The 13,844-nt window shown below is 39.1% G+C and overlaps 1 protein-coding gene across 1 annotated transcript in view; it reads left to right on the plus strand.

The window, feature by feature from the left end:
- The window catches only part of necab3 (N-terminal EF-hand calcium binding protein 3), a 38,850-nt gene extending 29,835 nt beyond the window's left edge, over positions 1 to 9,015 (plus strand). The window contains exons 11-13 of the mRNA XM_056438536.1: positions 1,040 to 1,117; positions 1,776 to 1,867; positions 8,182 to 9,015. Of these exons, the coding sequence (XP_056294511.1) occupies positions 1,040 to 1,117; positions 1,776 to 1,867; positions 8,182 to 8,210 (199 nt within the window). The 3' untranslated portion in view covers positions 8,211 to 9,015. The remainder of the gene's footprint in view (positions 1 to 1,039; positions 1,118 to 1,775; positions 1,868 to 8,181) is intronic.
- The last annotated feature ends 4,829 nt before the right edge of the window (positions 9,016 to 13,844 follow it).

Below are 13,844 nucleotides of genomic sequence, written 5' to 3' on the forward strand. Positions count from 1 at the left end.
ATGAAGGCTAATCTTTTAATGCCGTTTGTTGTCATGCAACAAGCGTTCAACCCGTGGTGGAAGAAGTATTCAGATCCTTTACTTCAGAAAAGCTACAATTGGTAACTGATGAAAATATATTATTTTCATAATTACTCAGACTGTTGCTATTGTGTTTTGTGTTTTATTTTTTATCTTTTAATAATGCTCTAATGTGCACCTGCACATATCAAAAGAAGCACATATCAAGGAATATCAAATCTAATCTAATGTGCGGACAGCAAGACGTGAGATGGCTCATCTGTGAACAAATCAGCCAATCAGAGCCGAGGAGTCTCGACCGCAGCTGTCAATCACAGCTTGTGAAGCTCTGGGCTGATCAAGCTGTCAAAAAAAGCCGCTTTGATCAAACATGAATCAATACTTTGTGACTGTATTGCTTAATTCTCGCCTCAAAATGTGTTCAGAAAGATATTTCAGTGTTCCGTTTAGCTGCGAAGTGACAATGATCTTTCTTCAGTCAGTGGGTGGTTCTTGGTTTTAGCTTTTACAGCTCACTTGAGTTAGGAGTATCGGCAAACTGTACTTGAAGTGTGAAAAGTAAAATAAGTCACTGTGCAGTAAAATGTTACCTCTAAAATGTGTTTTACTATCATTGTGATTTTGGATCAATATAACTGCGGTGTTGCATTTGACTGATGCCGATGTTTACGGTCGTTCGAATGTGAACTACTTTATTCAGTGGGGTAAATTAAACAACAGCATTTTATTCTATCATATAAGTTCATCATCGTGTTTGTAACGCCCCTGTCCTGTGACAGACGCTTCAGAGAATGTTCTCAACAGATTAAGGAACGTTGCATCCTTAGATACATGGTTCACAGGAGGGGGGCGAGAACATATTCTGAAAAGCAACGAAATTAAACTGAGGTGCAGCAAAAAGTATATATATTATTTACCTCTGACATGAAGTGAGACAGGAGGATAAAGTTGTATCGGGAAATACTAGAACCTGGACAAGTACGATGTGTTTTTTTCTTCTTCTCCCTCCTGCTGTCAGTGTGTCCGTTCAGAAGCTCCCGGGAAAGTCGTGTTACATAATGTATGAGTTCTGGCAGGACCGCATCTCCTGGATGAGGTCAGTATAGTGTGTGTGTGCATGTGTGTGTGTGTGTGTGTGTGTGTGTGTGTGTGTGCATGTGTGTGTGTGTTGTGTGTCAGATATTGGCGGACTGTTTGGCAATCTGAACATTTTGATGGAAATGTTCCCCCACCAGGGAAGACGAGCAGATGGCCCATCTTTCAGTTCACAAACACACACACACACACACACACACACACACACACACACACACACACACATGGATGGATGGAGATTAAATGGTTTTAAATAGCATCTATATCTTTATCTGGGAATAAATTACTCTGCACAGACCTGTTGAAGATGTGGTTTCAAAAAATCAATTACGGTTTTCAATTACACGTTATAAATAATTAAAGGGCCAGTGTGTAGAGTTTGGTGCCATCTAGTGGTTTGGTTGTCGATTGCAACCAGACAGCAACCGCCAGATTTGTTGTGCGAGAAAAATATCCTATTTTTCACTTGATTTAACACCTGAGTAAACATTATTAACATTAATTTAATCTCAATAGCTGGATTCAAATCATATTCCAAACAGCATGATGCTCATATCATGAGTTATGGTCCCAGTAAAATAGACCATAAAGCACCATACATGTTTTGATGCTGAACTCAAAGCCGTCTCTCTGCTGCCTCATCGTTGTCTCCTCTGTAGCTACCTGCAGTCCAACAGCAGCAAAGACTTCCAGCGCTGCACCATTGACATGTTGGAGGATGCTGAAGTAGTTTCTACCATGTTGCTGCCAGGTATTTATATATATGTGTGTGCGTGTGTGTGGAATATTTCAGTTTTTCTTTTTTAATAAATTTGCAAAAATGTCTACATTTCTGTATTTTTCTGTCGAGATAGGGTGCTGAGTGTACATTAATGAGAAATAAATGGTACTTTTTTGATTTTAGCAAATGGCTGCATTGAAACAAAGAGTGAACATTTTAAAGGGGTCTGAATACTTTCCGTACCCACCGTATGTTTGGCATCTCTGTAAACTGACTTTCAGTGAGACCTCGTTGTGTCAAGCAGCAATGAGTCGCCACATGACGACATGTTGTCACTGTTTCTGGCACAGTGATGAAACATTAGACCCAAACTGTGATCTGTGGTCATAATGTGCGTGTCACTCAAACAGAGCCTTGTGTCTTCAGCAGATCAAGTCTTTTCAAGAATATCTTCCAGGGATAAAAGCCTCGCATGATACTGGATTTGTAAATGGCAGCAACACGTGTCTGTGACAGGGATCTGCTCACATTCACCAACCGTTGCATGCTTTGAACTTTCCAAATAACTTGTTATCAGCCTATCTTTGCTCATCTTAGTTAAAAAACAACCGGTGGCTTGTGCAGACGACCTGACTGTTGTAAGACAGTCAACATGCAAGTGTTTGTTTTTTTAACCCTCCTGTTACCTTCAAATTTACTAACATCTTTTACCCCTGGGGTCAATTTGACCCCAGCAATTAAAACCTAGAGAAAATTATTAGAATTTATATTGTTTCCCAACTTTAAGTGTCATGTATGTTTGTTTGTTTGTTGACTACCTAAATAGCCCTTTAAATAAATAAAAAAGTTGATATTTCTTATATGTTTTACACAGTGAAAAAAGCCTGGGGTCAAATTGTGCAGGACAGTGAAAACATATCATCATGTGAATTTTATGTTTTCCCAGTTGTCCCCAATAAATTAGGAAAAGTCATGAAATATGAATCCCAAAAAATGATGTCAATGATTTTTTTAGAGACGTTAAACATTGAATGGGGTCAAATTGACCCCAGAGGTAATAGGAGGATTAAGCATTCTGCATTCTAAACATTTTTTAGTGGACTTTTGTCCCTTTTCAGGTGATAGTATGTTTGTAATATGCATTGGGACACAGGGGGAGAGCGTTGTGTTGGCCGAACAGCCTTTTTCATGTTGGCCCAGACTCGTTCATGTGGTAATCTGTGTGTCACGTTCAGCTGTTGCATCAGTACATGAGGCCTGGACGTGTTGTGATATGTTAATATGTACTAAAAACCTCCCATCTGTGGAAACCGGCGGTGCGTCCAAAATTTCTGGGCCTCCTGACAATAAATCACTTTGAAAAATTGGTTAAAGGTAAAAAAAAATTCTAATCAGGGATTTAATGTGAAAATATTGAATTGTTTCTGAATAAATAAATATCCAAGTGGGAATATTCTCTCCAAACACCCCAAGAACCGGCGTGTTGTGATGTGTTGCTCACACAGATACTGTGCGTGTGTATTGTAAAAGGTGTAATCACTACAACAACACAGATTATCAAATACTTTCTTTGCAACAGGCTTAATTATTATTCCTGCATCCATTGCGAAGGGTTTTAAGCGGTGTGGGCTGCACGGGTCACACTCGTTGCTATGGTTACTGTACGTGGTGTGGTTTACTTCCACATCTGCGACTCGCACGTACGCATGCTGACTGTTTCCAACATAAATGAACAGCTGTGGCGTAAATACAGGAATTAGATAAGGGTCACTTTTTATTTTAAGCAGGAGTACAAACAAATCTGATGAAACGAAAAATAGAAGAAACAAAACCTCAACGTGGACTCAGAAGTCATTGTACTTTATTTAAGAGAACTACAGAAATAGAGTTTGTGTGTGAGTGTCTGTGAGTGTGTGCATGTGTTTGTGTGTCTGTGTATGTATGTGTGTGTGTAGGTGTTTCGGTGTGTGTGTGTGATAAATCCACAATAAATCAAAAGTAGATTTCCAGAACAAAAACTAATCAACATTTTAAAGACATTATGTCAATATTTGAGTGAATTAAAAAGTTAAAACATTATAAAAGATGATAAATTGTATTAAATTGTACTGAGACTGCACTTTGGCGTGCATGCTGTGCAGCATTTCCAATAAAATAGCTGTTAGGCTGCTTCTTCGAGAACACCGTGTGTGTGTTTTCATCAAGAGGCTCTCGGATGAAGTTTGGCTGCTGGGGATTCGAGGGAGGCCAGAATGCGCAGATTGGAAGAAAGAGGGAGGACAGTTTACGAGGCGCACGTCAGAAGCGCAGGAAGGAGTGGACGCTGGAATCAATAATAGAACAAATAAATAAAACACCACCAGGGGGAAACCACTCCCATAGCTGCATTCTCCTTGGATGCCCAAAAGGCATTTGATAGGGTGGAGTGGAACTTTTTGCGATATACTCTTAAACGATTTGGGTTTGGGGAAACATTTGTTAAATGGGTAAACGTAATTTATTCAAATCCACGAGCAGCAGTGATGACAAATGGAATGATATCCCCCTTTTTTAATTTAGAGCGAGGTACCAAACAGGGAGACCCTCTAAGTCCCCTACTCTTCACACTATTCTTAGAGCCTTTGGCTATTGCAATAAGGACAGAGGCGGGTATTAAGGGGAAGAGGAACATAACATGTTTATGTATGCAGATGACATTTTATTATTGATCAAGGATCCTTTGATGTCAATCCCTAATGTTTTATCCACAATTGAGTCCTTCTCAAAAATATCAGGTTACAAAATAAATTGGCAAAAGTCTGAATGCATGCCGATATCAAGAGGATGCATTCTATCAAGGGTCGATTCATCCCAGTTTAAATGGATCCCAAGGGGACTAAAATATGTGGGTATTAGGCTGTGCTCAGATATAGAAAATATAATCTCTCTTAATATGCTTCCTTTAATAAAAAAATTAGGACTAACTTTGACAAATGGAAAGTGTTAAATCTTACCTTATGGGGAAAGATTAATATCATTAAGATGGTGGTCGCTCCACAATTTAATTACATCTCTATGATGATACCAGTAACCATCTCCGAGGAGATCTTTAAACAATATAACCAGCTTTGTAAAACATTTTAATGGAATAACAAAACGCCTAGAATTAGTATGAAAAAGCTCTGGGCCTCAAGAGATAATGGGGGATTGGCTCTTCCAAATATGGAATTGTATAGCATAGCAATCGAAATACATAAAATTGCACGGCACTGGGCAAATTATGAATCCAATCCGGCATGGGTAAAGATGGAAGGGGAATTAGCCTTTCCACTCCAGGTTATGGACTTGCTATCTCAGAAACACACAACGGAAACCGACCAAAGAAATCTAGTAGTACAACACTCCAAGTGGGCATGGGCAAGGGCACATAAGATTCTGGGGATTTCTCAATATAAAAAAAGCTATTCCTCCACTTGGAATAACCCTCACATCTGCTTAGGGAAAAAAGTATTTATATGGGATACATGGCTGGCAAAAGGAGTACATGTCATCAAAGATCTCTATAGAGATGGCTCATTTAAATCATTTGAGGACCTTAAAGAAACGTTTAATTTAGATGAGAAGGGGGATTTCTGGAAGTATTTACAGTTGAGGAGTAGCATGGGCGCTGGGTTCGGACTGAAAATAGAAAAGAAAGAAGAGAATAAGATTCAGGAGTTCCTAAATGCTTCCCGTACCCAACAATCTGCCTCAATATTTTATCGAAAATTGTCGAATATTCAAGTTGGAATGTGCGATGGACTGAGACTAGTATGGCAAAAAGATCTTCGGACTGAAATAAGGGGAGATGTATGGCAAGAAATAATATCAAATGTAGGCTGGGCTACAAGGGATGCAAGAAGCAAGTTTACTCACTATAAAATTGTACACAGATATTATTTTACACCTTTGAAACTGTATAAAATGGGATTGAGGCAAGATCATAATTGTTGGAAATGTAATATAGAAACGGGCACTTTTCTACATGCTATGTGGGAGTGCTCCAATGTGTGGCCTTTATGGAATGCAGTTCTAAAGACATTAGAAGGGTGGCTCAAGCGGCCTTTACCAGAATCCCCACAACTGTGTTTATTAGGGGACACATCCCTGGTGCCACCAGGCCTCACCAAAGCAGAGATCAGACTGTCACTAACAGGCTTCCTGGTGGCAGCGAGGTTTATCCTGAGAAACTGGAAGAGCCCACATACGGCCACGCTCACAGACTGGCTCAAACTCATGACGGAGACGGCTGCTTTTGAAAGTATGATTGCCAGGCTGAAGAACAGTTCAAGTCAAACTGACCAAGCATGGAAAAGTCTGATGGCTTTCATTACAAATTAGAGGAGGGGTCAAATACTCAGGGGTAAGATTTGGATTTTGAGGGGATTGCAAATATAGATGCGTGTGGAAAATCTTTCCCAGCTTGCAGACATATACTTGGCATTATGACGACTATCTGAAACACATTTCTTATTTTCTCGTTATGACATCATCACATGGCAGAGCAGCACTGATCACTGCCGGCGGCCCGTTCTGGGGCCACAATCAGGACTCTCCTCTTGACATTTGATTCATTTCTTTTGCTTGCCTCAAAAACATGCTTCAGAAAGCAACAGGCTTAATTATTATTCCTGCGTCCATTGCGAAGGGTTTTAAGCGGTGTGGGCTGCACGGGTCACACTCGTTGCTATGGTTACTGTACGTGGTGGTTTACTTCCACATCTGCGACTCGCACGTACGCATGCTAACTGTTTCCGACATAAATGAACAGCTGTGGCGTAAATACAGGAAATAGATAAGGGTCACTTTTTATTTTAAGCAGGAGTACAAACAAATCTGATGAAACAAAAAATAGAAGAAACAAAACCTCAACGTGGACTCAGAAGTCATTGTACTTTATTTAAGAGAACTACAGAAATAGAGTTTGTGTGTGAGTGTCTGAGTGTGTGCATGTGTTTGTGTGTCTGTGTATGTATGTGTGTGTGTAGGTGTTTCGGTGTGTGTGTGATAAATCCACAATAAATCAAAAGTAGATTTCCAGAACAAAAACTAATCAACATTTTAAAGACATTATGTCAATATTTGAGTGAATTAAAAAGTGAATACTTATAAAAGATGATAAATTGTATTAAATTGTACTGAGACTGCACTTTGGCGTGCATGCTGTGCAGCATTTCCAATAAAATAGCTGTTAGGCTGCTTCTTCTAGAACACCGTGTGTGTGTTTTCATCAAGAGGCTCTCGGATGAAGTTTGGCTGCTGGGGATTCGAGGGAGGCCAGAATGCGCAGATTGGAAGAAAGAGGGAGGACAGTTTACGAGGCGCACGTCAGAAGCGCAGGAAGGAGTGGACGCTGGAATCAATAATAGAACAAATAAATAAAACACCGCACTCTGCTGCTGCTAGCTGCGGCTATTATTGTCTGCGCCAGTCACACTGCTTTCTCTGTTTGTGATCCAGGAGGAGCGTTGCACTTGTTTCCGTTTAAATGCCACTAACAATCTGTTCAGTAAGCAAGTGCTTCTCTTTAACCGAAAATGACTTCAGGTTAAACATAATGTCAAATCAATGTCTTTTGTATCTGCCCTGTGTTTGCTGGAAATTGACTGGGACATAAACAACTAGAACGGGCACTCGGTAGAGCGCATACCTTCGCATATCACAAGATTGGGCATTGTATTATGAACATTTTGGCATTAGTTGCATGCCAATTGGATAGAAATTGACCGTGCTATGGTAAAAAAATGATTTTGACCTATCCATGACCATGACCTTGACCTTTGACCCGATTGATCCCAAAATCTAATCAAATGGTTCCCGGATAATAACCAATCATCCCACCAAATTTCATGCGATTCAAGAATATGTTGACCTTTTCATGACCTTGACCTTTGACCCGATCGATCCCAAAATCTAATCAAATGGTCCCCGGATAATAACCAACCATCCCACCAAATTTCATGCGATTCGGTTTAAAACTTTTTTTGTTATGCGAATAACACGCATACAAATAAATAAATAAATACACGGCGATCAAAACATAACCTTCCGCATTTTCAATGCGAAGGTAAAAAGGTGTAAACAGTTTGAAAAGAGCAGAACTCTGTGCACACAATGGATGCTCCTGTATCTATTAAACTGAGATGTTCCAGCATTTCATGGATTTAATAGCCGCCATTCCCAAATGATGTAGATCGTTTACACATGTGTCATTTAGCTGATGTAAAGGGTCAGCTGAAATGAGAGTTTCATCAAGTGTGAACTCGATGGAAGATGGTTTCTAGATGTACCCGGACGCTGACCCAACTCTGTGTGTGTCTCCTCAGCTTCCTGGTGGATTATGACTAACAACTAGCAACTGAATCCAGAATGTCACATCTACTGCCGACACTGTCACAGGGACAAAGACACACACACACACACACACACACACACTCACACGATAATTCAGAAGGCCTCCGTGTGTTTGAAAGCAACAGGAGACGGTGACGTCATCCGGCGCTCTCCAGCAGCATTTTCTCTCTCTGTGTGTTCTTCTGTGTCCGACTGCTCATTATTGTGCCGCTTGTATCCAAAGGGATGGTTGCATCCCTGTAGCCAATCTAATGACTTGAACGTGTTTGATTATCTGCAATGCAAAAAAAATTGAATTAAAGTCACCATGCCAGTGGTGTTAATGTGTTCTTCTTATGAGTTGTTTCAAGTTGAATAACATTACATAGGAGATGAAGAGTTTCTTCAGGCAAAACGTGCATGTCCTTTAAATCCTGGCTGTGTATGCTGTTTTTCTTTTATTTATAGCTATCGTGTGCTCAGAATTATACAAATCGGCCCTTATTGCTAGATATACATATTTATTATATTAGTGACGTCTACTCTGAAACACACTCTTTGTTTCTAAAGTATCTCCAGAAGTGTGACTATCTAACGGAAGTCACGCTTTGTGAGGACATTCCATTGTATCACTAAGTTATAAATAGAAAATGTGTTTAATGTGTCATGTGTTTACTTTGTTCATGTCCATATGTAGCTCAGATATATTCATAGTTATGCTGTGTTTTGCTTCTGTAATCTTCACCACAAGTTGTAACTAAACTGAAACTGGACTTCAATACAAATAAGATTAAAGCTATTCATTGTTTTGAACAAGTGAAAATGCCTCTGAATGTTCAGTTTTCTACAGATATTTTCCTTGGATAATGTGACTTTGAATTCATTTTAAGTGAATTTTCAAATGTTTCAGTTTCCATTCATTCTAAGATTCTCTTCTCACGGAACAATTTGAAGCTGCATTAATAAAGTTTTGGACCATGAGGAGGAGAATAATAATTTTAAAAAGCCGTTAGGTGCAGATTATCAATTCATAAAGTTGTTATGGCCAACATGGAGCACACGTCAGCAACGCAGGGGGCACAGTATTCACCTGATACACATTTCAGGTTGTTTGATTTCCATAACCAGGAAGTTGTTAACTTGTCTCTCCAGGACAGGAAGTCATTTACAAATATGGTTCATCAGTGTTTTTGTTCTTGGACTCAACCATGAAGTATTAAAAAGATTTAAACAATCTTAAGAGAGTCAAATAGCTCATGCGTGTGTCACAAGCAAATATTCTCACATTCTACTTGGTCATTTAATTCAGTGCTTACAACAACAACAAAAATATGAACTTCTCCAAGTTGACACCAGATGAGTCTGAACTTAATTAGTTGGAATGCTTTATTAAACTTTTTTTTATTATTCTATTTCTTCCGGACCTTTTTTGTCCCTCTTCTTCTCCTTCATATATTCAGCTATTTAAACAATTCAAATATTAAGAAAGTCAGCTTCTTCAGCAATAGAGGGGAAAGACTTTTCATATTTCAAATGTTTCAAATAGTTGTATCTTTAAATACATTAATGTTATTTTTAATTCATCAGATCCTATGGAGAAAAGCTTAAATTTAAAAAGCTTACAGTATCTTCATATTTCGAGCAAATTCAGCTATTTAATTTTTTAAATGTTCACATAGCCTTCACCTATTACTGTATATTTTCAAATTATTAATTTTTTTATGGAATAAAAAATTAATGGGATCCAATGGTGGAAATCTTCAAATCCGCTTAACCCTCCCGTTGTCCTCGGGTCAATCTGACCCGCGTCACTGTATATACACGTACATATGTGAATTACAGGCCCTCTACCCCTGTCCTCTATGTTCAGCTTTAAAATAAGTATATTTCAGCTATTTTCAGACATGTTCAGCTATTTTCAAACATTTTCAGCAATTTATTTTTTATTTTTCAGCTTCAAGCTTTCAGATGTTAGCATTCCAACGCATTTTCAGCAGGAAATGCATTTTCTAGTTGGAGTAAGTTGTAGAAATAAATATAACTAAGTGAGCAATCTGAAAACTAAAATTGCCCTGAAGTCTGGTTCACAGTTCTGGATCATACAAATAAAACTCTGCTTTCTGTGACCTATACATTCCACCGCATTGCCTTAAAATATTGATAGTTTCCGTGGATGACAGCAGCCACTTCCCTGACTGAGATTATTCAAGTGTGTGAGCAGAATGCAGAAGAATTAATGGAGCTTCTGCATCGTGAACCGTGTTGGTACATAAATGTGGACTCTGGACGATGCATGCAGAGCTGAAGAGACGTCTAAAGTTACAGCAAATTGTTGCCAACAACTACAAAATAAAGGCGGTTGCTGTTTAAAGAGGAATATGTCCAGCAGTAGGAAATGGACAGTACATTCTAAACGTCATTTGTTCCCCGGTTTCCAGCTGTTCTTCAGAAAGCAACACGTGTAACATTTGAAAAATACTTTTTCACGATGAGAAGATCCAAACTCGACCAAGCTCCCTTAACTCCTCGGACCCCGCCGCCAAGAATGAAAAACACGAGTCACAAATAGGGTTTGACTTCATGAATATCTTGAGGATTATAAATTAGAGACATTAGAAGTTTGGTTATCAAAAATAAACTCCACCTCAGGGTTTCTAACAAAATGTACCCAGCTACTAGTCACTATTCGCTATACATAAGATTCAGATAAGAAATTCACCCCCCTGCTATAACTGATGTTCTCCCAACGCTATACCGACTGTGTTCTCCCTGTTCTATTGTATTTCTTGGAGGTACAGCAGGGATTAACTTGCCGCTCTCTCCTGCTGCCTCTGCTGGATGAGCATTGTGTGCAACCACAGTGGAATGCATTATTCTCTCCAAATACAACCCACAAGTCTCAGGAGAGTTTGTCTTACAGTTACATAACTCCACCGAGACACTGAAACAACTCAAGGACCGACGAGCTTCTCTGACTCTCTTGAGTTTTAATTGGATAGATGTCTGATTGGAGAAAAGAAAAAAGCCACCTGCACATCTCAGTACTCCTTCAATTTGATTCAATGATATTTTCCCGTGCTTCATTTCCTGGTTTCTGAAATGTGCTGTTCTGTACGGTGGACTGGATGTAGTCCACGGATGGCGAGCCAAAGTTGACTCATTTGAATACCACTCTCCTTCAGCGGGACATTAATACATCCAAACAGGTGCCCTTGGCTCTGCTGTGCAAACACAGCTTATCACTTCAGAGGGCCAAGGGTCAGGGCTGAGGTGTCCAAACGACATCTGTTGTTGTGTTGTTGTTACCCACCCCCACAGAAGAAGCCAAGCCAGTCAAAGTCTGTGTTTGTTGTTGGAGTGCTGAAAGAATACAAATGTCAAAGTACAAAATTGAAGTAAACTACTAAGATTCTTTAAAATCTCATCTGTCAGTGTGTTGCAACAAGTATACAAGTGTGTATGAGGTCGAAGCAGCAAAATAGATCAGAATTAATGAGGCCACAAGATGATTAATTATGTGTGCGTGTGTGTGTGACGTGTTCATCTGCAACTTCTCTTGACAGAAATCCAAAGACTGAGGTCCAAAGGTGATGAAGCATCATCTATTTCATGCCTCAGTATCTTAATTTCTTTCACTCTGAAAACTGGAGTGTGTGGGAGGAAACATGTTCGGCAGGCGTCTCGCCTCTGAAGGTCTGACTCAGGCGTCGGCTTCGACTGAGCGGCGTCTCACACGGACTTGTAGTTTGCCATTAAGTCCCAATTTGTGTTCTTAAAGGAACAGTGTGTAGCATTTAGGGAAATATATTGGCATAAATGGAATATAATATTAATCAGTATGTTTTTGTGTGTATAATCACCTGAAAATAAGAATCGTTTTTCAATAAAGTATATACTATTATTATATGTTTTTGTTACCATTGAATGAGCCGTTTATTATTATACCTCCATAGAAATATGGTTTCTTGAAACATATTCTTTTTTTTTAAAGATGTTTTTTTTATTAACAAAAATGTTGCCCCACAGAACATCCGCAGTGGAATAGCACCTACAGTTTGTTATGCTGAAAACACTATTCTACAAAAGAAAATACACAAATGTATAATCCTGTGGAAATCACCACACAAGGATGATGTTTTTTGTTTTTTTTAACATAAGATGAAAACAAGGAGAGAAAAAAACAAAAACAAAAAACAAGACCAAACAAAACAAAAACATTACACAAAACTTTCTCCCCATCCCACCCCTCCCCTTGTATGGCTCTCAGTTTCCTTTCATTTATACATCTACACAGTCTCTACACAGTTTACCTACACCCATCCGTACTTGAAACATATTCTGACCCCAAATGACGCCTTTGTGTGATGTGTTAGACACAGAGGAGTAAATTGCCGTATGTACGGAGTGAGAACGGGTGGTTCCCATAGTAATGTCTGTAAATGAGATGTGAAAAAGACAGATGAGAAAATAGAGTTTTATCATCCCAAAAATTGCTTTTCTTTGTGGTGTTATGTGAAGTCCAGCTGGGCAGTGAGATGAAATCCAATGTCCTCTTGGGCTCTCTGGGATGATGAACCGTGACAGATCCTCCAATGCCAGTATGTAATTTAAGCATCAGGCTGAGCAGAGCTGGCTGACACAACGTTAACTCCCTGTGCATCGATAACTTTTATGAGTGCTCTGGAATTGTGTAATTTGGACTGTGAAGTTGTGAACTTTATATTCTCACTTTGCTGTGCTCTCATCACTGGGGCTCTGGTAATAAGTTTACCATGTTATCCTTGTGTAATCATGGTGTTTATCTCGTATTAAAATAATCTCATCAATGTGTGAGGTAACTTTTCTTTTTTTAGCCATGCGAGAGTTGGTCAGTCAATCTACTACTTTCATCCAAACAACATATTTCATAAATCCATACTCCCCAGATGATGGATCCTACTGAATTGGGTGATGAGCATTTGTCATATTTAAGGCCTTAATCTGCTGGCCTAAACATCATCAGAATATATATTTTTTCTAAATATATTTGCCCACAAATATGTATTTTATTTCCCAGGTATATTTTACTTTGTATACTTCTATATCTTTCATCGCCTGGTTGAGATTTATGGTCTTTATGTTAGATCTTTTATCCAATCATATTCAGCCTTGTCGTGTTTGTTTATTGGGCTAAAATCTGCCTTAGGCCTTCAGAATCAACATTGCGGGCGCTGGTAGCTTCAAGTGAATAAACCTCAGAACTAGGAAACTGAATTTGATAAACGAAATAATTTGATATAATTAAGGCCATTCTCAACGAACTTTAAGAGGATCTACAGATCGCACAATGAACAGGTGAAGAACAACAGGGACATATTGAAAAGACTCATTACTTGTGTCATGTGTTTGGGTAAACAGGAACTTTCATCTTCATCATTGTATAAATACACACATACATCGATAATTCTCTGAATTCTCAGTGTAACTGAGGGTTTTGAACACTGGTGAACTAATATCTTACATTAGGTTGTTCAGCTGTAGTAAGACGGCATTGAAGGCCTAGATAGAAAATGCACGGCCCGCCACTGGTGATGAGTGTTCCTCTTGTTCCACCAGGAGGTTGACATTTCTGACTTTAGCGCGTTGTCAATTACATCTATTGCCATGCAATTTGGTA

The sequence above is a fragment of the Pseudoliparis swirei genome, chromosome 18, assembly GCF_029220125.1.
Source record: "Pseudoliparis swirei isolate HS2019 ecotype Mariana Trench chromosome 18, NWPU_hadal_v1, whole genome shotgun sequence".
NCBI classification, from domain to species: Eukaryota; Metazoa; Chordata; class Actinopteri; order Perciformes; family Liparidae; genus Pseudoliparis; species Pseudoliparis swirei.